The sequence below is a fragment of the Molothrus aeneus genome, chromosome 4 (genome assembly GCF_037042795.1).
Source record: "Molothrus aeneus isolate 106 chromosome 4, BPBGC_Maene_1.0, whole genome shotgun sequence".
Lineage (NCBI taxonomy): Eukaryota > Metazoa > Chordata > Aves > Passeriformes > Icteridae > Molothrus > Molothrus aeneus.
The window spans coordinates 35,587,940-35,613,810 of record NC_089649.1 but is presented as its reverse complement, the minus strand read 5'-3'; the positions used below and the strand labels follow the sequence as shown (position 1 = coordinate 35,613,810).

At 38.5% G+C, this 25,871-nt stretch overlaps 1 protein-coding gene across 2 annotated transcripts in view; it reads left to right on the top strand.

Moving 5' to 3' along the window:
- Positions 1-547: 547 nt before the first annotated feature.
- Positions 548-25,871, top strand: part of SH3RF1 (SH3 domain containing ring finger 1) — an 82,801-nt gene continuing 57,477 nt past the window's right edge. Inside the window, exons 1-2 of one of the 2 annotated variants that reach the window (XM_066548260.1) lie at positions 548-657; positions 1,994-2,482. In XM_066548260.1, the coding sequence (XP_066404357.1) occupies positions 2,096-2,482 (387 nt within the window). In that variant the 5' untranslated portion in view covers positions 548-657; positions 1,994-2,095. Of the gene's footprint in view, positions 658-888; positions 998-1,993; positions 2,483-25,871 lie in introns of those variants that run through there. The other variant, XM_066548261.1, reaches the window with a different exon arrangement.

The window sequence follows — 25,871 nt, the reverse complement described above, 5'->3', positions numbered from 1 at the left end:
CCGCCCCGCACAAGCCCGCCCAGCACGAGGAGTCTCCTTGGGCGGGCCGCCGTGGGCTCCGGGCACCGCGGCTCCTCCTTCTGTGGGGCCTGGCAGCCGCAGGCCGGAGCTCCGGGTACGACTTACCACAGACAGCGAGCGGGGGCAGCCCTGCAAGGAGCGAGCGAGCGAGCGACCACCCACCCTCGTTCCCTCCCTCCGTCCCTCTTGCTCGTTCGCCGCCGCCGCCCCCAGGCAGACGGATGGCAGCCCCAGGTGACCGTCCGGGCTGCCCCCAAGGCACAAGGCAGGGGGAAGCGCCTGTTCCTCCCGTCCCGGGAAGCCGCCTGCGCGCTCCCACCGCCCCAGCCACTGCCCGAGGCACCTAGCGAGGTGCGGATGGCGGGGAGGACGAGGCGGCCCCGCGCCCCGTCCCCGCCCGCGAGGGGCGGTGCTGCCGCTGGGCACCCGCCGGGCCCGCCCCCGCTCCCTGCCCGCGGCCCCTCGGCGGGGCGGTGCCGGGCGGGGCGGTGCCGCGCCTCGCGTCAGCGGCCCCTGCGCGGCCGGGCGGGGAGGGCACGGGAGTCTCGGCGCTGCCGCGGCGGGAGAGTCAGCGGTGGGGCCGGCGGCTGCGGCGGCTCCTCACGGGAACAAAGCGGGGGGCGGCGCGGCCACACGGTGAGAGCCGGGTGAGGGACGGGGAGGGGGCGGCGCTCGAGCTCCCCCGGGACCCCTGCGCTCCCCGAGGGGCGGCTCGGCGCGGTGCGGCGGAGGTGCCGCGGGCCCGACCCCTCCCTCCCTCTGCCCAGCGCCTTGGGGCGGGGTGACAGCGCCGTGCCCCCCGCCCGCCCCCGCCTCCCGGGGAGCCGTCCCCGCTCGCCCCGTGTCCCCGCAGGGACCCCTGCGCTCCGCCGCCGCCGCGGTGTCCGCCCGCCTGCGGGTCGCTGTTCCCCCGGGGAGCAGGGGAATATAAAGCAGTGGATCGGGGAGGCGGTCCGGGCGCGGAGCCCGAGAGCAGGTAGGTGCGGGACGGGTGCCTGGGGAGCCGGGGGCGCCGCTCCCGCAGGCGGCTGCGGGGGCTGGCGGGAGGCGCTCAATTTCGCCCGGCGCTGGGCACTGCCGAGGTCAGCGAGCCTTTTTCTGCCCGCGAAGCATCCTGGTGTGACTTCTCGCAGAATGCTTTTTTTTAGGGGGGCTCTTTAGTGGTGTTTGGGTTTTTTTTTTCCCTCTCCTTTGCCAGCCCGTCGCTACATAGGCTGGAGCTGGCCGGGGGCTCGCCCCTGCCTCTGTGGTTGCATACGCAGCGCTCGTGTTGTCCTAACGATATGGCTGTAGCACTTCCTGCTGTAAATCACTTCGCGATAGTTTTTGAAGCGCTTCTTTAAGGCGGCACTGTAATGAACCCTCTTGTCAGTGCTTGCGGTGAGCTTAAAACCCTGTGAGCTGGAGGCTGTTTTTAAGGCTGAGCTGTGTAATGTGCTGCAGTAGTTTTCATAGAAAGGGTAGAAACGTAGTTCACTGCTGGTTTAGTGTTGGCATAAATGTAATTCCCCTTTCTCTGCCCTGTTGGTGTAGGCTGTGTGGTTTTGGACCCCGTTGTAGTTACCTTTGTCATCTTCTTGTTGTGAAAGAAAGCTAATCTCAGATGTTCAGAGAGACTGATGTATTAAGAACTATGAAAAGTAAGCTTTATTAATACTGCTGTACTGGGGATAGCTCTTTGTTCTAGAATAATTTGGGTAAATAAAACCACTCCGACTGAAATTTATGGGGACTTGAATTTAAAAGCCTTAGGTGTTAGCATTTGTTAAAATATTTTAAATAAATAGATACATTGATGTTGATTGCTATTACTATTTGTAATAGTTGATTGATGTTGATTGCTATTTGTGTTTCATTTATTTAATTAGTCTAGTGATCTCCTATTTTGCTCTTTGTATGAACATCATCATATAAAATGATCTTGCTGACTTTTTCCAGCTTATTAATGCCTTTTTCCCTCAAAAAATTTTAGAGCACAGTCAGAAGAGGAATGGATGTAACATGATACCCTTGCAGTGCTCAAAACACACAAATTCTGCAAAGATTTGTTTTTTGGTTAAATAATCCAAGGAAAATGGATGAATCAGCTTTGCTGGATCTGTTGGAGTGTCCTGTTTGCTTAGAGCGCCTTGACGCTTCTGCGAAAGTCTTGCCTTGCCAACACACGTTTTGTAAACGCTGCCTGCTGGGCATCGTGAGCTCTCGCAGTGAGCTGCGATGTCCCGAGTGCCGGACTTTAGTGGACTGCGGTGTTGACGAGCTCCCCAGCAATATTTTGCTGGTTAGACTCCTGGATGGCATCAAACAGAGGCCTCGCAAAGCCAGCGCCGGCGGTGGCACTGCCGGCACAAACGCGCTGAGGGTCCCCATCACCACTGGAGCTAACTGCGGATCAAAGGACCTGCAGAGCTCGCAAGCTGGACAGCAGCAAAGGGTGCAAGCACGGAGCCCTCCCGTTAGGGTAAGTACCACGTGGGGACAGTATTTTGTTGCATTCCTGTCTTTTCCAAAATGGTTGATGGCCTCTGCTTTGGGATAAGGGCAGTTGGACAGTTAATACAGCAAAACAATGTAATTCTGAGGATTTCTGCAGATACCTTGCAAAGCATGTTGGTATTCCTATCATTGTTGGTTTAATCTTGCATAAATATTAATAATGCTTCCTTATTGAAACTCTCAGTTTTTGAGGCAAGAAGAAGAAATCCTTAACTGTCCAATTCAAAGACAGTCAAATAGAGCAAGGTAACTTATGTGGAAGGCTTGAGTTAAGTTATTGTTAAGGATAGAGATCTTGTGAAGAGCATTGGGAATTGTTTTTAGTTTGTCAACTGCAAGACTAGAGATTTCATTTTGGCTCATGCACTTTCTGAAATGATTCTTACAATCACTGAATTTCCTTTAAGTTAGACATAACAAATGTTAAACATGACCAGAGAAGTTTTGCCACTGGCTTCTTAGTATCTAAATTTTTACTTTCTTTCGTTCAAAAAGAAATTTTTGAATTTCTGCAATCTGCTAAGTTGTTTGTACTCTTAGTCCTCATATTTTCTTTATTAGTTTTTCCTCAAGTATTTTTTAGGGGATTTGGAAGTTGTATGTATCATGATGGGAAGACATTGCCTTCTTTATATATTCTAGTTCCTTCCTAAGAGCTATGCAACCTGCAGACTTTGTCATACCTTATAATCAAGACTCACTAGCCTCATTTATGATTATTCATTCTAGAACCTGTGTCAGGAAATGTAATTTTATGAGATGATAGACCTTGCTCTGTTTTATCTAATGACAAAGCAAGACAGCTTCTCTGAAAGGTTTTGCTGCCCAGTTTGTTTGAGTTCCTGTGTGTGAAGTGGAGTTTCTGAATGGTTTAGGTGGTTTCTACCTTGTGGAGTTTATTAGATTTTTATGAAATGTCTTAAGGAGTTTCCAAGAAGAGGACTTAAACCTATTTTTGGCAGGACTAGTCTTTATTTTGAAGGGTATCTAAACTATTTAGTTTACTTACCCAGTGAAGGAAGCCTAACACTGATTTTCCTCAGATGTACTTGACATGATTGGAATCTCTCCAAAAGATCTTCAATACACCTTTTAAGTTTACATAAGGATTTAAAATACAATTGATTTTCCACTAGTTGATATTGCTTTCTCTGCTTGCTAGAGATCTCATTAGGTTCTCTACTTTTGAATATATAAATTATAATTATCAACTCACTTCCTGCTAATGAGTTTTATTTTGTATATACGTTAATTGGTGAGAAGGTGATCTGTGGGGTTTTCTGTTAGTGGTTTGTTTTTGTGGTTTTGGTGAGTTTTCTTTCCAGAACGTAGAATCCTTAAAAAGTAATGCAAAGAAGCATCAGGAATATCAAAACCAGTCTGGTCTTCTCCAGAACTTTAAGGTGTTTATCATGATACCTTGCATTTGCAAATGCTCTTCAACTTAAAACAAAAACCCCTTATTATTTGTTTATATATTTTTGGGTTGACCTCTGTAAATAACTGTATTTTCAGAGACTGCTTCTCCTCCAAAAAGGTTTCCGGTGCAGTGCTGTGCATGAAAGACTGTACTTCAGAGTTTCTCAAAGCCATGTTAGACAAAATAACTTGAATATGGAATATTTTATCTTTTTTTTTTTTAATGTTCTATATATATATATTTTGCAACATTTGCATTTCCAGATGTTGTGCAGAGTAGAAAGTGATAACACATGGAAGGTTGCTTCAGCTTATCCTGTACCGTGTGCCACTATAACTGTGACCATATGCATTCCTCATGCAGTAACTGATACTCATTGTATATTAGTGATAGTTTTTAGTGTTCTACAGTAAGTCTTATTCCATCTTTGGTTTTGGAGTTTCACAGGCATTCTTGTGCCTTCTTTCCTTTGGGAGACAGGAAAGATGATGATGTCATCATTTGTCCACTTTGTCCAGAGCCTTTTTTACTAGGAAGCCAGTACCTTTAAGAACATGAACCAACTTTGATGAATAAGAAGGTGGAGATATGAACTACTTTTCTATTTTCTATATGAAAAGTGGTTTTGGAAAAAAAAAAAAAACAGTCCAGAAAGCAAAATGCCACTTTCATGGACAGTGTTGAAATGAATGCCCTGTTTGTTTTGCTAACTCTAACATAAAGATGCTTGCAAATACAGTTCCTCCCTGGGAATTGAAGAGGAAAATCTGTTTCTAGATGAGTGGCAGAGTCAGATTTCCTAAACTAATTTTGCTGAAGGGGAACTAGTAAATGAAAGTTGCTGTTATGTTAAATGAAGTGAATGTGGATGAAGTCTGTCAAGTCATAAACATTCTGCTTATACCCTGAAGTAATACTAAGCTCATAAATGCCCTTTCAGAGAATGCCATAATTTTCAGAAAAGGTTAATACAGTATGTACTGCAGTGTGATTTCCTGAACTGTATCAATGACTCTGGAGTGGCCAGCCCTGTAATTGCACACTATATTGCATTCTCTGTATCTATGTGGTGACACATGGCAATAAACAAACAAATGGTTCCTTGACTCTTAAAACTAATGGAGCTGGGTGGGTGGCGGGGATTAACAAATTTTGTGCCTAGTATGTCCCCCACTAGAGTAACCTCTTTCTTTCCATAACCTCTCTAAGCTTTCACTCCTGTAACAAGGGCAATTTCTCTGTGCAAGTTAGTAACCTATTTTGTTCCCCTGCTGTTTTGATGTATAAAGCCTCCTGTGCCTTTCTCTGGTACTGGCCGGACTGCACCTGATGGAAAACTTGTGTTTGCTGTCTGCCCAGCAGTTCTGTCCCAGGCAGCCAGCTTGCCAGGGACAACAGTTATATACATACTCCAGCTTCCTCTCTGGTATGGATGCAAATTTAATGCTTTTCTACTTGTTTTTGAGTGAAAATCTTCAGGTAGGTTGACAGCTTGGAAGAGCTGTAAGAGCCCCAGCCTACTGTCAAATCCGCTTGCAGCTGGTCATCAGGAGCAAGTGGGGCTGTTGAGGGACTGCATGATCACATGAGCCTTGTTTCCTTCAAAAGAGCATTCAAAAATGATAGGGTTCATCCTTTTATGTTTGTGCTCATGTTATTAATTTTTTCATTTTCACAGAATATGTCAAACAAGAATTATCCTAAGTTCCTTATGGCAGTTTTACAAGGATACGCTTATTGCAGGAGTCTTACATGTAGCTGTGTGCATGAGTTGTTGGATGTTGGAGAGCTGTTCTCTCCTGGACAGATTTAAGATGATACATGTTTAACTTTTCCTTGGAATTTGTATTTGCCTAAGACATACTAAGTCTCCTTCTAGTTTGTTTATAGACCAACTTTCTGAAGTTAGGGCTATCTTTTCCACAGAACCTAGAGGAGAGTTGTCTAGATAGTCTGAAACCTCATCACTGTTGGAAATATTTTGTAATAAGGTTTTCAGCTATTTTCTGGACCAAATGTAGGCGGGAAGAGCTAAGAGAAGAATACAAATGATCTCCATTAACAAGAGAAAAGCATGAATAGCTCAAAAGTTGGCCATTCCTGATGCAGTTGATGCTTATGCTGAGTAAGAATTGATAGTGTAATGTTGTAAGGAAGTAGTGCTGAAGTGGGATGGTTACACATCCAATTTGTATATTTCACTGTATGTCAGTGGAAAATCCTATCAAGAAATGTTACAGTGCAATGTGAAAGTCCTGAAGCTATCCCCTTTTTCATTATTTTTATTCTGGAAAGCCCCTAGAAACTCTGGAGATCCCATTCTCGGTGAAGTCGACTTGAAATGAGGGAAAAGAATCATTACAGGCTATAGGAAAATGCTCCTTTAGGTGTTAAAGGGGGCTAGAGCCACTAGTATCTGAGCATCTGAGTTGTTTGTGATAAATTCTTTTGCACTGAAGAGGAAAGAAGGACTCACTAGCAGGAGATTCTTTCATGAGTTTCTGCTAATACTTGCTGTGTCATGTAAATCCATGCATCCATTTTCATGGTTGTTTAACAAGGAAAGCAGTACTAAAATTTTAAATTCCTGTATCTCTACTGCTGCAGCAGTTGTCATTTGTGATCCAGTAGGCTTGTCTGGGAACTGCTGAAACAGTTGTAATGGCAGAAGGGAAAATAAATGGAGCAGGTTTTCCACCCGAAGCCGTGGTGTTTGACCTTGCCACACATCTTGGGGCAGTAGGGACAGTGGGCCACCTTCTTGTCTGTGTGGATTTAAGCAGGTTGGGCTTCTCTCTCAGACTCAATGGATGATGTAAGCAATCCATTTTCTTTTATCCTAACCACCCTGGAGAAGACAGTTTAGAGTGCACCTCTCACAATTTGGCTGTTGAGCATGTTGCAAAAATCTGACAGGAGCCAAAACAACTTCTGCTTTTGTAGTCATGGTGCTTGCTGGACTTTGAAGATCCTGGCAGAACTTAAGTATCAAAAGAAACCTTTTAGACTAGAAGATAACAATAGGATGAAAGATGTGGATTCATGGATCAATAACTTTATTACATTATTGTAAATAAATATGGGGATTGCCAAGCATAGCAACAGGTGTAGATTGGAACAGATGTTTAAATCATGTTGGAACAAGAGTTAGTGGAATACAATAGTACAAAGAATTGTATCAGTAAATGTCTGCTGGAGGAGTACTCTTAGAGGAGGTTCCCATTGTCATAATAGATCAGATTGTCAAGTATACCCATTTAAAGGAAAAAGCAGTTGTAGAAATATGCAAAAAACAGTGGCTAATGCAGTTAGCTTCATGACTGTTATTTGTGATCATAGGCTGGAGAATCATTGCTTGATGGTACCTGATTTTGAGCTGACCCCTCCAACCAAAAGGTTATTCCATACCAAATGGCATCATGCTCAGCATATAAATCTGGGGAAAGAAGAAGGAATGGGGGGGAATTTCTCAGGTAATATTTGAGAATCTGGACATAGACACCTATTCATGCTCTGGAGTGATCATTAGAAAATATTTTGTGAAGTCTTTGCAAATCATATATGCATGCTTTTGTTTTATATCATCCTTGCTGAGATACCAGATTCTACTTTTATGTTTACAGTTTCTTGTACAGTTTTAATTAGTTGTGTAACACTGTCGTATCCTATGTGAAACTAGAGAAAATTTAATGGAGATCATAAATATGAAAGAAAAGAGACTGACTCTCATGGTGTTTGTGTGTTCCCTTTCAGAGATAAATAATTAGGTAGAGAAGGAGGATAAGCAAAAGGAAGAACTGTCTCTGTATCCAAAGGCATTGAGAGCTTCCGGGCTCAGTTCCTGGCTTTGCTACAGACATCCTTTATGACCTTGCACAGAGTCACTCAAAGCTCTTTGTGCCTCTGTTTCCCATCTGCAGATATGACTGATAGTACTTTCTTTGTGTGACTCACTATTTAGACTTTATGCTCTCCAGGGCAGACACTGACTTTTTTAAAATATTGGATGTATCCATGGTTGTTTTACAATCGTTCTACAGTCTCAGTTGAGGTCAGTATATCCTGCTGTTAACTCTAAATCATTGACTTCCACATTACTGGAGAACTGTTCATAATCCATTTCCTGTCCCAAAGACGGTGCAATGCTTAGTGTCACATTGTTAAAAGGATTTAATTTTGTTTGGTGTTTAATAGGAAATCACATGAATACCTCAGTGAGGAAAAGCCAGACACTTGAAACATCTGTGGAAGTCATAGTCCACCCTTCAGCTAGGGAAATCTGCATCTAACTGGCACACTGGTGTGTAGATTTGAGTCTGTTTTGTAAAGAATAAGAAGAGAATATCCAGTGTAAATAGTGTGGATAATGCAGAAATGTTTAATTCCATACTTTGAACCTGCATAGCTATCTTGAACCTGCCAATTTAATGTTAATCTGCTTGATAAAATAGCGGTCAAATTAGCGTAATCCCCTTTTTTAGAAAACAATTAGATTTTGAAGTAAACTGATCTATAAACTAAAGAAGTCCACATTATTTACATGTGATACTGAAATCTGAAATCCCTTTTTCATTTGTTTATAAGCTTTTATTTTTTGTCTTCATGTGGAAGAGAGGGCTGTCTCTATTTCCCTTCATTTTCCAGTTTAATATTCCTCCATTTATGTAGATTTGTTTAAAACCACCTACATGAAATGGTGTCTTTTTTTCCTCCACTTTAATGTGGCCAGTGAGTTGCTCTACTTGAAAAGCTTTGATCATTCAGAAAATTTAAACTTTTGCATAAAAAGGGAAGTCTCAAGCCATTACTTTTAATGGGCTTGTGAAGGGAAGCAGTTTTTTAGAGAGAATAAAAATCCTTGAATTTTTTTCTCATATTACCAAAAAAATCAAATACCAATAAAATTGCTTTATGTAGGTGATCCAGGATCTGGTTTGAAAAGTCAGTCAGTAGTGCTGTTGCTGTGTGTCTCTGTGCATAGTGTCTGGCTTTCTGCAATGCATTTGGTGGCTCAATAGGCATCATGCACAGTATGAAGAGCTGGTTGGGATGGCATCAGCTAGAAATCCTTCTTCTCCCCTCTCCTTTAAGTGAGTGAAATGGTTTTTAATGGAACTTCAGTGTTTAGTGCATGGATAGGAACTGCAGAAAACAGAAAGCTTTTAACTGCAGCTGTGATAATAAAACTGGAAACTTGTTATGATCAGTTGTTTGTCTTTCTTTTGGTGAACTTCCCCTTGCAGTGCATTTGGCCTTCTCCCTATGATACGCTTAACACCTTCCTTGGTCTTTTCTTTGGCTCCATTGTTGTCCTTTATTCAAACAATCTCCTGCCTCTGATATTACTGTACCACTTCCAAGAAAAAGAAAACATCTAGTTTTCTTACCTCTTGTGTCCCATTTGTCCATGACTGTGTCAGACATAAGGAACAAAAAACAAACAATAAGAAAGAAAATTTTCTATTGAGGTATGTGGATTATGTACAACCTTGTAGTATATTCAACTAAGATCTGCCAAATACACGAAAAGCATAAAGTATAAGTTAATGTTACTGTATTGCCTAGCCTCCTGGGATTATTCTTTCTTTTTGCTTTTTCTTTTTCTTCTTCTCCTTTAAATCACTGACTATATCTTCATTCTAGTGTGGGCAAGAGTGGGTCTCAGTAATTAAAGCTGAAATATCATCTGGTCAGCCCTGTTCATGCATACACCTCGTTACTGCCTTGACAGAGGAAAAGTGTGCATCTGTTAAACCTCATTTCCTGTTAGATCCCTCTGTGTTAGACAGAAAAACTTGTCTTGGAAAATCAGCAGTGAATTCTTGAGTCAGTTGAACTAGATCAAATCCTTTACTTTTCACATCACTAAATCAGAGTATTTTTGGAGAGCAGGTTTTTGGGTTTGTTTTTTTTGGACTGAGAATTGCTGCTGTGAGGTGAGCTGGATTTGTTTTAGAAAGCAAGTGGTCCTGAAGTGGGATGGTCACACATCCAAGTGCTCTTTTCTGCTCTCCTTATCTCTCTTAAGTATAGAGGGGAAGATGGTAGAACTGTCCTTTGGCAGTCAGACTGAATGCTGGGAGCTTAGAGCTTTGCTGCACTGAACACCTTATCCCTTTCCCGTGGATATTGCCAGAGTTGCCATGCAGTTTGGGTGCAGAACCCGAGCTGGTCAGCACACTGGCAATTGGTTAAGTCTGTTTTCACATTTGCATCCTCTAAAATGTCAGGAAATTGTTGGGACTCAGAAAGATGCTCTGGAGAGAAGGGAAATCACTCCAAAGAGGGAAATCAAGTCCAGTATTTTTAATTCTTTAGACATGTGATGCTTATATACGTATCTTTAAAATGTCATTCAATGTTGCCTGGAAACCTACAGATTTGGATTCTCCAGTTGAAGGAAGAGTGAAACACAGAAGTCAGTGTTTCATTTATGGACACTGTTGCCCAAAGTGTCTCAGAATCTGAGCCTGCTAGGTACACCAAAGTCAACTGTGGTGTGTGTATGAGCAATCTGCTGTACCCTTAGAAACTTAGGGTTGTGGATCTCATTTTACACTTGTGGCACCCAATATGAGATTTATTGTCCAAATAAAGTTTTTGTACTGTAAGAGTATAAACACTTAAGAATTTTAAGTAATATCTTGTCTAGGTCTTTGTTCCCCTCTTATTTCGCTCTAGATTAATCTCCTCTACCCCCTGCCCCTCCCTCCCCCAGCATAAGCACTTAAATTTTCAAGTATTAAAAAGCCAGGACCTGCAAGGATGTGTCTGATCTCCTACAAGTGAGGACAAGATTCTGTTGTGCACCATCCCTCTCACACAGTAATTCTGTTTGAAATATTGCTCATATGCTTGGCCTTCCACATCTCATTTTTTGAATATGGTGTGAATTTCTGTTTGGGTTTTTGTTTTTAATTGAACTAAAAGCCCTGTTCTGGTGTTTACCTGTTCTTTCTATCTTTCTTGATTTTTCAGAGTCAAATTTAGATAGTCCATTTTTATATTCTGTAAATGTGCAAAGTATAATTTTCTAGTTTCTAGCTGGGAAGTATGCTATTAATCATAAATGCATTTTGATCAAAGGTAAGCATTTCAGTGTTGTTTAAATATTAATACAGATAACATTCTCCTCCTCTCTGAAGTAGAGGACTGCTGCCAGTGCTGTTCAGAAGATAAGCCTGGCATCAAGTGTCCTGTTGGATTTCGTCATACCTGAAGTGCTCCTCAGTCTTTAGCATTTCTTTGTAAATAAAACTGATTTTATTTCATGGCATTAGTGTTGCAGAAAGATGAGATAACTCTCCTTTCCTCTTCTTGTAAAGGAAAGATTGCATATTACCTCTCTTGACTTTCTCTTTTCAGCATCTAAGCTTTCAAAATATACATGTGCCTTGAAAGCTTTTTAAAGAACTGAACCACTGTTTTACCTTGTGTGAACTGCAGTTCTACAAGACAAGCTTTTGAAAGCTCTGATTAAAGACAAAAGTATGCATTTCCTCCAGACTGTCAAGCTGCTGAACCCAAGAGAAGGAATGTAGTCTTACTTGCACAGGGGTGACAGAACATCAATACTGAATAATTTGAAGCATGTCTCTTCAATTATTCTTTTTTGGTATGCTATCTTAGCCCTTTAGATTATAGTCTTTGTTTTATTTATATTAAAAATGGGTAAGAATTAAGCACTTCTGACTTTTAAAAGTGTTAAAATGAAAAATAGTCAAAGATAATCAGATGACAATCTGAGTTGGCATATATAGGGCATAGCTGTTCTAGAAGCTTATTTTAAACAAATCCAGTAAAGTTGAGTTCACTGCACTGTGGTAAAGTGCCCCTGAGTAGTGAAGAAGCTTTTATTCTGAAGCTAAGAGCTTGCTAAAAGAAAATCAGTGTCTCGTGGACCTTCACTTGTTCATGTGTGCCAGTGCCCTTCTATCTCACATGGTCTTTCTCAGGAGCTAGATAAAGAAAGGAGACTCTTAAATCTTATCCATTCTAGCAGACTTAAGCCATTTTCAAAACCTGTTTAATGTAACACAGTTTTAAATCCACAGCCTTATTAAGTTAACAAGCCTTCAGCCTTGCCACCAGGTTCTGTAATCCTCTTAGGTCTTGGGACTAAGCAGGGCAGGGATAGTCAATAAGCAGATGAATAGATAATCTTGCAGAAGACAGATAGATCTTAAAGTTGAGAAACGCTGATCTGAATTTCCATTCAGCATATGCATTACCACTAGTACTTACCACTTGAGGAAAAAGTTGAAATGACTATTGTCTGGGGGGAGGAAGAGTGAATAAAGGATTTTTTTACAAAATGCATTAGTTCCTGGTTTGCAACCCAATAAAATTAAGTTAAATTTTAAATATAGAGTAAGGTAGACAAAAATAGCAGTTTTGTTTCCTTGCTATTGTGCATATGCAGATTAAAATCTTCTTATGGTTGTTTCACAAGTTATTTTTGCAAATCTTTCAGGCAATCAGGAGTCCAGAATTTAAAGACCACAAAGAACATTATGCTGATAATGTGGCCATGGCCACCACTGCAGTCTGCATATTGCTTCTGTTCAATTTTCACTCTTCTAACACTACTGAGCTAAAGCTGTGTCTGTTTTCTGGGCATAACTCCTGAGGTAGTGGAATTGGAGGAATTTAAAAAGAGCCATATGTAGTGGAAGAATTCAGCCTAACAGGAGAATTCCTGCCAGACATGTTCACACAGCACCAGAGTAGGAACAGAGGAAGTGGATCATAGAATCATTAATGTTAGAAAAGTCCTCCAAGATCATCAAGTCAAACTTTTGACTGAATATCACTATGACCACTAAACCATATAATGAAGTGCCACATCTACTTATTTTTTGAACACTTCCAGGAATGGTGATTCTACCACTTCCCTGGAGAACTTGTTCCAATGTAGGATTCAAAGCAAGTCCAGGAGTTGGAGAGGGTGGCAGAAGAGCTGAACACACATCTAGCCTTGAGGCATGAAAGCAATCACTTATCTCATTGAAAGGGTGGGAGAAGGCTTCTGGGAGGAGAGGCTGAAAAGCAGAGAAATTTCAGTACTGATGGGTGATAAAGACCCAAATGGTCAAGTAATAAGGGAGGAAGAAGGACACAGGTTCTGAAAGAAAACAAACTGTGGTAGTAGGCTTGGAACATAGCAATAGACCAATTAGATAAAATACTGGAGAGGAAATGGGATCAAGCAAATGACTCTTGGCTCACTGGAATGGAATTAGAGACTTGGTGAGGGGGAAGTGCTGCAGGAGCAAGCTGAAGAGGTAGCTTGATGTTTGAGGAAGGTTTTGGAGTGCACCAAAATAGAAAAGTTGCTATGGAGGTGTTGGCTAGACAAGAGGTGGGAAAGACATGTAAATGTGTTGACTCACATGCCATCTCGTTTCCTTCAGTATGTGTGTGTATTTCAATACTGTGTGTTTTATTTTTCATTGTTTATTTTGTAATAGTGTGTCATATATTATGTGACATTTAGACTAGTACAGTTACAAAATGGTCAAAGAACTTCCATTCAGAGCTTTGAAGATTACTTCTGCCGTCTCTCTCAAGCACTTTAAGATTCTTCACAGGATTCTGAAAATGCCTATTTTACTACTAATAATGTATTCTCATTGTTCTTATAGAACAAATTAAGCTGCAAATTCTATATTTCATTAAATGAACTCAAAAAGAACATACGAAAAGGGGGTCTAGTGTCCTAGGAATTGATGGGAAATTCAAAAAGATTCTCAAAGAATGGAGAAAAAATAAACATAATCTGTGACTGTTTTGATTTGATGGCATTTTCTTTCATCTTACTTCCATATTTCCTAAGTCTTTTGTCTATTCCTTCAGTTAGTAATAAATGAAAATAAGGATTTAAACACCATGCTGGCATTACAGAGCATGGTCACAATCTATTATTTTGAATTCAGTCATGATGATAAGACTAATGGATTTTATGGTACATGTTCTCCAAGAAAAACAATGTAATATTTTCAGTATGTTTTCAATCTCTTGGAGCAGCTCACCTTTCTGTAATAATTTTAAAAGACCTATCTTTCCAGAACTATTGTTTCAAAATATATTGGTTTCTGTAAGGGAGATTTTGTTTACTTTAACTAATAAGGGAATTGGATTTTCAGTGCAGAACTAGAATAACTAGTGGGCTGTTTCTGGAAATGGGTTCCCAAGGTAGTTTAAAATTTCAATAAATGTTTATCTTCTTGTACTGAAACCTCTGGACCCAGAAATTTGGGTCAAAGAAACTTCAGCTCCTGTTGTGGGTTTATGCTCTTTTCTCAGGAAATCATACTTTTTCATATATTCAATTCAGAATTGTGTTGCTTGCAACAGGAACTGATGTCATTTATGCTTTCCTATTTGTTTTTTATCACCCTACCATTTAATGGAACAGCACAAAAGACATAAAAATTTGTTTTAAATGGTGTAGAAAAGAAACCGATTATCCTCTGCAGTCCATACACAGGTGGTGTGGGTTTTTCCATTTAAAAATAAAATATTAAGTACTATGTCTTAAACAGTTAAATAAGGAATATTCCTAATTGCATGTATAGTGTTTGATAGGGAGACTTTTTTTTTTGAAGTGTAATACTGGTTTCAGATTTTCTGAGTTTGCACTAAAAGAATCCAAGGAAACTGGGGGTATGAGTTAAACCAGCTCACGTGTCAGGAAGTGTTTGTTCCATTTTTTCCCTTCAGCAAACAGAATTTTACGTAAAAAGTGCCATTTTTAAAATATTCTTTGAGTAAAACTTTATGTAATATGGCATCCTTATTCCTTTTAGAGATTTTGAAATGTGTGCAGTTACGCTCTACCACACTTATTTTTTGATGTTGTTGGGAGTTACATGAGTTACTGAGATGGACAGGTGGATGAAGTTTGTGCCTCTTTTCTTGGGGTTTGTAGGCTGTGGTTGCCTAGGTGGGTGTATATTTTTGTCTGTAGTGTACTGCTCAGTTCACAGTAAGAGCTTATATTAGAAATGGTTAAAAAAGAAATAAAATTATTTTAGAGACAGTTTTGTACTTGCAATCATGGAAGATATGGACTTCCAATATTCAGAGGTACAGTCCCTGGAAGAAATCTCTGAATGTATGAAATTTTTCTTCCTCTCTTCAAGGGATTTCAGTGCTGCTTCACTTAGATACTGTCAGATTGGAGCCAGTTGCACGTAGGAGATTTGAAGTTCAAGGTAATTTATCTGAATCAAACCACACACTAACTTGGTCATTGTAGTCAGGCATGTCTTACAGCTTGAAAAACCTTTTAGCCCAGTATGCAGTAACCACAGCATAGTCTCACCTACTGTAAGTGGAAAACAAAGTATTCCAGTATTCCATATTCTGTGTTTCAAGCCAACCTTCAAGTTGTTGCTTTCAGGAATTGGTAAGTTTTGACTTAAGTAAGTAAGATAGCTTGTGCTGTCAGAGAATTCTTCCTTGTGCTTAAAAGATATCTTAACCCTCAGGTCCGGACACTGGCTGCAATTTCATTTTGGACATATCTTGCTCTCTCTTCTAACTACTGCTATTTGCACTGTAAGGGTAGCACCCTGCATCTTCCTGGGAACAGCATCTAATTCTTGGGAAATCAAGTACTTCTGGTGCTCAAAACTAGAACATAAGTAAAAATTTTTAAGATTTCATATAAACCAAAATCAAGTTATGCACTAGTTCTCTGTACTTGAATGCATAAATATGTTTAAAACCTGAATATGTTTAAATAAATATGTTGTTCAATAAATAAATATATATGTTCAAGTTCTCTAGACTTGAATGCATAAATATGTTTAAAACATATTCTTTCTGCATGTTTCATGTTTGGGGAAGAGGTAGAGGCAATGAAATTTTTGTGAGATGTGGCTTTTTTAACTTAAGGAAAACCCTTTGCTTTTGCAAAAGAAGACCAAACTTAACACCAAATTGTTGGGGCTTTGTCATTAGCACAGAGCTCTGGTTTTGGGTGTGGATTCCAATTATTGAAATTTAGGCTGAACATACCATTAGATGCCAAACTGTGCTTTCTTTTTGGAGAAGGTAGTTGATTTTTATAGGATAAATGAATTTGAATATCTTAGTAGAGGTACTTGATGTATGAAATAGCATTTGATTTGTTCTGTGTTGTGAAACAAGAATACTTCTTGCAGATTTCTTTTGTCTGTTCAGCATATAAAATTTAATGGATGAAATCTGTCCAAAGTGGTCTTACGTAAACACTCACTATGTTTATATTTTTCAGGATCTTGTAACTATAGAAATAAAATTGCAGTTTTGAACTTTGCTATTAAAATATACATTGGAAAATATTCTGTTGGAATACAGAGGAGTGTTAATGGCTTCCATAAAAACAGATCTGGTAAAAATCAGTAAGTGCAGTAGATATCCTTCATTAGAGGGACGCTGGTCTTAGTGTTCCTTTGGTAGCTGAAACAATAAAGCTGCTGCTTAAGCATAATAAGTCTGGAACAGGGAAGACTACTCTATGAAGACTGATAAAATTGACCATAAATAGCAGAGCTAGGTCATTGGTGCATGCCTGAAGAGAAATGGAATTTTTGAGAGAGTGTTAACAAGAAGGAAGAAATGCATCAGAGCTTTGCATGAACCATCAAGGAAATAAATGACACTCTAGGGAGCATAGTAATTTCTGATAGCACCAACAAATTGCAAAGGGTGCTGTTTCTTGGTCGTGTTAGTTTTGGATAAAATCATGATTTTATGAATATTCTTGGTAAATATTATTTTGAATTTCATTTTGTCTTTCTAATGAAGGTGAGTCAGCAAGGACCTAGGAATGTTGGCTAGCTGTTTAGATTGAGGGCTAACAGATTTTGTACTTGATCTCTCTGATTTTTGTTTGTCTTTGCATACAGTGTTTTCAAAAAAACATTGAAAAATTTGTACTGGATGTAGAAATCCCATGTTTTCTCTGTTTTGTCATTTTGTCAGTATGCCTTAAATCTGCATTAAGTGAATCACCTTAATTAAGGTAAGTCAGCCTTTGGTTCAGTATTTAATGTGCTGTGAAGATTGGTACCACTGATTGTAGTGGCTTAATTATGTAGACTTTTGGCCCCCTTCCTAAAGGGGGACAAGTGAAGTTGTTCCGCTCTGTGAAAATAAAATATTCACTGGAAAAAGGATTAAAACCCAACTGTTCACATCCCAGGCAAGTGCTGGGGTCATTGAGCCAGAGAATTGTTTTGTCATCACTTTCAGTGCTCCAGTAGAGGTTAGAGGAAATCCATGCCAAGACGTCTGTGGTTTGGTGGTTAGAGCTCATGCTGTGTTGGATCATGTATTGCAGGTATGAATGAAGCTTTTTATGGAAATAGAACCTTTTTTTTCCTAGTCTCCTTGGTTGTATCCACAGTGAATAATTTGATGAGATAAAATAATTCTGATTGCATATTTTGTCTAGAAAGCACTTAATTAACCATGGCTCTAAGTGTGGTTTTCCTCACTTTTTGATTATCAGATGGGGAACATAACATTTTGTTGTTTGTGTTGGCTTAGCTGTGATATTTCTCTTCTCAATTTCCTCATGTAAAGATGAGATTAATTTAGGAGAAATTTGTTTGTTTCTGACTTCTGTTCTATGAGAAAATAGTACCTCTTGGGATAAGCTTTCAGATGTTGGAGCATTATTGTTTTGAAAGAAACTAATATTTGGCAAATCATAAATAAAGGGGTTGTTTTACAAGTTAAATTGCTTTTAAAATGGCAGCATTAGAAGCATACGTTGAATAATAATTTGAATATTATGTTTCAGGTGTGCTGTATCTCTGTGATCCTGTGGGGATTATATGACTGCTATTGAATTTGAAGGAAAAAATAACAAAAGCACTAATTTTAGTTTACTGTTATTCCCTTAATACTAGTAACAAATACTAATATCAAAGTACATTGAGATGTATGTGGACTTCAGTTTTTCATATGACCTTGCACACTATCTAGCCTTTTTCCTATTCAAGTAGCTTCTTTCTAAGTGGTAGAAAAAGAAAAAAAAAGATAAAATTTTGTGTGCTTTATGTTACTGCACAAAATGTTTGAAAGCTTAGTAAATCTGTATTTGAGAAGAATCGCTGAGCAGTGTAATATTACTGTGTTTCTTTTTTGAAAAAGTAGAATAGAACCTCAGTCTTCTACCTCCAAGGAGAGAGAACAACTGAGGCTCTATAAACGTAGTATTATTGAGAAGTACAAGTACATACTCATCATGGCTCTAGATGAAGAATAACTGTTCTACTTGATGCATGCAGATGAGGGAATAAAAGGGCCTGTAATGGGCCATATAAAATGTTGGCACTACAAAGCTGAACTACTGGTGTGTAGAAACCATCCCTTTGTTCCCTTTGCACATTCTCCATTTACTCTGTGCAATACTTCAAATAAAATGGAAAACTAGGGTTTTCATGGGTGTGTTTTACTGCTTGCCTTCTACTTTTTAATTTATCACTTGATTATTTTTTATTTATGTGAATTACTTTTATGTATTCCTTGAGTTTATGTATTTTTAATCTCTTGTAATCAGGGTGCATCAGTGATTATTGTCTTAATGTAGCTATAATGATTTTTAAACTCATGGCTTTGTTGCAATTTCTGTTGGTGTGAACCATTTAATATAATTTTGAATTTGGAAATGCAGTCACCCAGCAGAGTGTGCACAGAAAGGACTGCTGGACTGGCTTGGCACTCTGTGGTCTAATCTACTCAGGGATAATTAGTACAAGCATTACAGATAGTTCCAGCCAGGCAGCATTAACACAAAGTTTCTAAGGAACCTCTTGCGTCTAGTTTTGTTTCATTAGTGTTGGCAGTGCTGGAAGCACAGGAGAGCGCTGCCAAGGTTATTACCAGTGCATGGCCCAGCCTGTCCTTGGCTGGAGGTGGGACCCAAAACACTGGAGTCTAGCTTACATCACTGCTCTGCTTTGGATGCTGCTTAGTCCAAGGCCGACAAAATTGGGAGAAATTCTTATTCCAAGTGACATTGTGCTGGAAGCTTCTCTGAAGTGAATCATCCTTGAATAGACAAGACTGTTAAATGCTAAGCATATCCACCAGCATTTTCCTGTGTGTGCTTTCAGTGTTTGGATTTTCCAGTTTGTAGAGATAACATAGCAATGAAATGTGCCACCAAGGCACATCAGAGCTGCTGTCACTGTCAAAAACTAAATTTAGCCTCCAGCATTTTAACAGTAAAAATAAGCTGTTCATCTATCTCTTAAGCTAATATGTTGCTGCGATGAGAAAGATCTGTTAATAAGCAGTAGCCTTTGTGAGTGTAGACTTAATCATGGTAGATTTAATGATAAGGTTTATTAATGGAATCCTCGCCTCACACTTGCTCTTGTTGAAATTCACTGTGCTTTCCATGACAATTACTTGTGAGAGATCTTAATTTAAATGCTAGTTTCTGAAATAATTTTAGGCATATTTTTTGCAGCAGGAAGTGTATGTATCCCGCAAGACTCTTCTGCAGAAATCTGTTTTTACCGTTGGTGGGGCAACATCAATTTTTTTCTCTCCAACCCAATTGTGTTTATATTCTTACTGTCTTTTGCTAGACTGGCAAAGACTTGACTGTTAAAATGCTAGATACTGCAGCTTTGATTACATACATGGAATGTGATTTTGGTTTCCCAATGACTGGTATTCCACAGGGATCCACTGCAAGTAGCCCATAGGTACCTCTGAAAAATAGTAAGTGTCTGAAATCCTGCCTCTTCACAGCTGAGTGAAACTAATCCTGAACTGCAGACTAGTTCACTGGTGTTCACTAGTATTCACAGTATGCAATCCTCTCTAGAGTGAAATGGTTACTTTGAGGATTCCTTCAAAAGTTGTTTTTTCTTCAAAAACAAAAAGCTCCCCTTAAAATAGGACAGTCAATTAAAATAACAACAGCAAAAACCCTCTACCCAGTATTTCAGTGCAGTGTCTTGAGTACTTCCCAAAATACATAGGACTTTTATTCTCTATATAGGGCTATGGACTTTTCCGCTCTTGTTTGTGGGAAGTGGGCACTATCCACCCAGCTACAGGCTGAAGAGCTCTAAGTCACCTCTACTTTTGTGCAGGCCAGGCCAGGAAAAGAAACACAGTTATTTGAGTCAATTGCAAAAGGTCAGTAGAAAATAAAGAAGGGAGTAAAACAACTACCAGGGCTACTATGCATCTCGGATTCAAGAAGATCAGCTACATTTAGTATTATTTTACAACAGATGCCTCCAAATCAACATGAGGGGTGGTCTTTTCTCCTTAATTTCTCAAAAGTGAAATTGCTTTAAATGCTCAATGTGCTGAGCATTTTAAGTGCCATTGGTGGCAGCATGCTAAAATTAAGCTATAATAGTATTGGAATAGATACGAAGGAAGTAAAAAGTGAAATTTTTCATTGGGCACAAAAGTCTTTAGCCATAGCTAAAGATCATCTGTAGACTGAGTTGTAATTGTAGGTTAAATGTTTCCAAAGTTCCTTGTATGTTAAGCAGGTTTTTACTCACAGTAAGAAATTATTATTTTTTTTAATTTGAAAATTTTGAGCTTTTTATTGTTCTTGCTTCTTAAAAAGCATCTCAGTGACCTTAGAGGGCACAATTTTAAGAAAACAAATTTTCAATGGATGACTGTTGGTGCGAAGATGAACCTGGATTTCTCAGATGAAGATCAGTCTATTTCATTAACTCAAAGAGAAGGTGGAAGGGAAAACTGTCAGTGTGCTGGCTAGGTGAACAAGTCAGTGCCATGTGGCACTTTGAGTTCCTGTACCATCTTATTTTTTTTAAAGGTGATTTATATTTGTTATCAATATTGTGTTTGTATTCCAAAAGAATTTGTAGTTTCAATATTCAAAATTGATTTAAGATTATTTTACTATAAACCTTTTAAAACTCAATACTGGATAGTGTCAAATAATGTGAGATTAAATATTCATTGACAGATGCGGAGGAGAAATCTTTCAGTTATGAAAACCTGATGTGTCAGATGGGGAGAGCTTAGGATTCCAAGCTACTGTAGAAATTGCTTCTTTTAGTACTATTTTTGACTCACAGATTATTTTGGAAATCACTGGGACAGAAGTAATGAGCTATCCTGTAGTTCCTGCCCTTAAATTATTTTTGGGTGCAGCAGTGATTGATGAGGCAAATTGCTGCCTTCATCTTGAATGGACTGGTCTTATTTATAAATAAATATGTAGATGAAGAAGGCTGTAAAATAGGTTTAATAGTAGTCTTCATTGGTATAAATAAGGAGAGAACCACTGGATCCTTCAGGATTTCAGGCCTTTGTTACGTGTTAGTATGTAATTTAAATGTGGCTCTTAAAAATGTATAACTTCAGTAGTAGTTGGAAAGTATTAAGTACTAATTTCTGTTGTTGCAAAATTAGTATTTCTTGTTTTCTGTAGGTATATAAGTGAAGATACTGAAAATTAGTTTCAGTGTAGACATTCTGTAGACAACTGTGGAAAAGGCTAATAAGTTATCATCAAATAAGAATTTTTTGGTTTCTTAACAGTCATTCACTTGGTGGATAAACTTATGGCAAATTATATTTCTTTATAAAAGAGGTGATCCAAACATGTGGAAGTTTTTGTGGAGAAGAGTGACAACAAATAATCTTTTATTAGTTTCCCCATTTTTTCTTTGTGTATTTTTTCTTGCCATTGAAGTCTGAGCTCTTAGTGGAAAGATTATATTATGATACAAAAGTACTTTCTGAAATTCAGTGTATTCAGTGAATTGGATTATCATTTAGATCCTGTTTCCAGCAGACAGGGAGCTGAGGCCTGTAATTCTCAACAAGTACATTTGAGTGGATCAAGGAGAGTTGATCGAATCTGATTCACAAGACAGTCTCCTGTAGTCATCATGCGTTTTACACACCACTCATTTGTTTTTGCCTTCTCTGCTAAAGTTTCTTACCTGAGTAGTTTATCCTACTGTCCACTGCAGTAAGTGTAGCAAGCTGTGAAAATAAGCTGTTTTCAGAGGAAGGATGACACTCGTTTCCTTTTGAACAAATTATGGGTTGTACTGGGAAGTTGTTTTCACTTCAGCCTGTAGGTGAAGATGAAGGCAGAGCAACACCATCAGTATGCTGCTATATTTAGTAACCATTGTATTTATACATTCATAAATATTGATCACTGTATTATGTGTTCAGCCAGTGTTACATATTCAAGGTACCTCTGATGAATTCACACTTTTTAAAAGAAAGCAAAATAAGCATACTACAGTGGGTAAAAGAATAAACTTCAGCTGACTTTGCTGAAAGAGATGGGCTTGCATCAGTGTTCTAGACCAAATCTGGAAGTATTTTTTCACTTCAGGTTCCTGTGGTCAAGGTTCCTCCCCAGCTCAGCCATATGAAAATATTACAGTATGTAAGTTTTAAAAATTTCTATATTGCAAGAGAGAATATTCTTAGTAAGCTGTGGAGTTTTTCTATCTCTTTGTAGGTTTGGGCAGAGTTGGACATTATAGAAAAGAAGGAAGGACAGGAAGCACTCAGAAAAAACCTGAAATTTATGGGATGAATTCAGGAACTTCATTTTTTGCCCTCAGTAATAAAGTGCGTTAATGAGAGCTGTCTTTTAGTTATGACTGTAAGCTAATGTTAAGTTCCAGCTCTTAAGCTGAATATATGACATTGGGCAGATCACTTTTTGTGCTGAATCATGATCTTTGATAGGTTTATCTGTAGCAATTCCGACTGTTACCACTCCTGTCTTCTGCTGAAGGTTACTGATAAAGTCAGCTTAGGCTAATGAGCAGGTTATGAACTGTGCCTGCTGATGAGCTAGCACGTGGAGTTTTTTCCTATTGTCCTTGCCAAATAGACTGTAATCTTCAGCAGGAAAGTGGAGTAGAAAATAGAAGCAATAACATTTTAGATGCTGTAGTAATGTCTTCCAGAGAGCTTGAATTAGTCTTTAGTCCTTGATCTGTGAAACTGATATAATAATATTTTTTTCCTAAAAAAAAAAAAATTGTCCACTGCTTATTTACTTGGTACCTAAGATTAAGGAGAGTCAGAAATCATCTTGTGCTTCATTTAGATAATGGAATGAGGAGTCATCCATGTATCCTAAAGTAGAAATAATGCAGTTCTCTAGCTTGTGCAACTAGGTAAGTCAGTTGTTGTAACTTACAGAAAGCTTGCCAAAGCAAATTATTTTTCATTTATTCAATACATTAAATATTTGTTTTCAATACATTAAATGATTTGTTTCATTCTAAACTTTTAGCAGAAAATTACTATACCTGAGACAAGGAGTAAAAGTAGTATTGTTTTACACAAGCAGGTATTTTCTTTTTTGTGATCAGAGGACTAGAAGACCTTTCCTTTAAAGATAAGCTGAGAGAGTTGCAGTTGTTCAGTCTGAAGAAGAGATGGCTCCAGGGAGTCCTTAGAGCAACCTTCCAGTACCTGAAGGGAGCCTGCAAGAGAGCTGGAGAGGGACTTTTTACAAGGATGTGGAGTGATAGGACATGGGGGAGTGGCTTCAGAGTGGAAGAAGGTCAATTTACATTAGATATTAGGAAAAATTCTCTACTGTGAGGGAGGTGAGACACTGGAACGGGTTGCCCAGAAAAGCTGCAGATGACCCAGCCCTGGAAGTGTTCAGGGACAGGTTGGGATGGGGCTGTGAGCAATCTGGTCTACTGAAGGTGTCCCTGCCCTTGGCAAAAGGGTTGCAGGTAAATGATCTTGAAGGTCTCCTCTAACCCAAAGCATTCTGTGATTCTACGGTTTCTTATGGAAATTACAGATTACTGATTTCAGTAGTGGACTTGCATGGCTATGAGTTAGCTAGTAACAGCAAACAGAGCTGTTTTTTGGACATGATATATCTAACTGTATTTTGAGGCCTAATTTGATTTTTAAAAAATAATTTTTTTAAGTAATGAGTGATGCAGGTCTGTTCTCTATTGTATTTTTTTTCTTTCCAGAAACCCTGCATATCTCTTTTTTTTAAAATGAAATGAGCATGTATCATTTGTGCACTTACAAAACATTTGGTTTCTAACACATTTAGATCAGACCCACTTTGTGGGTATGATAAGAAATTTCAAACATGGAAGTACTGCATAGTGATGGCGTTTTGCACTAGAATATTGTGTGGTATTATTAAAATTATCTGTGTTGCTCTTGAAGTCTGTAATACAAGAAATTAAGGTTGCTTACTCATAAATGAGTTTTTTAAGATTGTATCTACACACTTGTTGAAATGCAGATCATTGTACTGATGAAATGGAATGAATAGAAATTTCCCAATGGCAAACAGAATATTAAAAGAACCTAGACAAATCTTGGCAAAATTGGTTACAAACTCCCTGTAGATTAGAGCAATAAAAATCAGATTTTTTTAGCATAAACTAGTTTACCTGTGTAGCATGCTGTGTTTGTGATTTTTTCTTTTAAATTAATCTTTAAGTATTTTTATTATGCATTCACTAAACAAAAAGTGGTCTTTTACTTATTCTAGCTGTATGTATGCAGCTTTAGTAACACACGGCTGAGTATTCACTTCAGAAAGCTGTAATTAAACTAGCATAGAGTCTTGTCTTTAGTCTTTTTCATGTGCAGTCCTTAATTACTTGCATTATGCTATCTTATAATACAGTTTTTAAAACCTTAGATACATGTGTGTTTCTGAGATGGATAAAAGCTTAGAGAAGTACATACTAAATCACTACACTACTTCCTGTGAGTGAAGTATAGTAACTATAGTTTCAACATTAGGTTTTCTATGTTATAATGCATATTAGAATAAAATCAAACTTCTATTTAATTTCTTCATGTTTTTTAAAATTTTGTTGTATGAATTTCACTTTATAATGAATGTTTCCTAAGATTCGTGGTATTTTATAGCTTTCTTCTGCCTGTTTTTCTACCAAGTACACAAGTAGGACTTTTTTTCTCTTTAGCATGATGCTTTTTTTGAAGTCTAGCTATCCTTGAATTGATTGTTAATAAGCATGATATCCCCACAGAGCTCAATGCTTTACTTTGGGCTAATTAGTGAAATCTGGAGGTTAAGTGTAGAAAGCCTTATCATGTGGAGTAGAAAGAGTTGAATTAACCAATTGCGTACATTAGCATCCTAGTTGGAAAAATTCTGTAGTATGATGCTTGCTAAAATTCAGTGTGTATGCATCATTTTAGAGTGTGATGTTAAACATCCTGTCAAATTTTGTTTAAGTGATCAGAGAAGTAGCATTATGTTTTGGTGCTACTAATAGTCCCAACTGTTAAAATTCAGAGGTTTTGCGCTCCTTGTTTGAAATCTGTTAGCATCTCATGCTTTTAAGAGTTGCTACAATTATCTAAAATAGGAATAGTATAACATGTTTTGGTGCTTTAGGCAAATTTTGATACAGCAAATGTAAACCATGAACTGTGGCATCCAGTATTTTTGTCCAAAACTGAGGATATTTTTTTAAGTGGATTTGCTACTTGAAATAAAGCCCCATAATAATCAAAATGCACAACTTTTTCAATGGCTGCTACATTTGACGACATTTTTTAAGGTAAATATCACTTTTAAAATAAGAAATGTAAATATTTAGAGGGTTTTTTTGTAAAATTTATTCTTATTTTTATTGAAATATGGGAAAAGTGTATGATCTATCATGTATGTATGATGTTACCATCTTGATCTTTAAAAGCAGAGCTGTTTTGTACCTTTTGGGGACATGTAGTGAGAAGGTCTAAAATACATTGACTTTTTCAATTATTTTTTCAAGTTTTAATTTGTTAGCTATTATAAGTATACTATATATAAGTAAAATCTTGTGACACAGTAAATTTAATCTTCACTTCTCTCCAGTGTTTTACTTTTTAGAAAGTGCCTATTTTAGTAAAAGAGTAAGGCAAACTGAAGTTGATTTTATTGTTT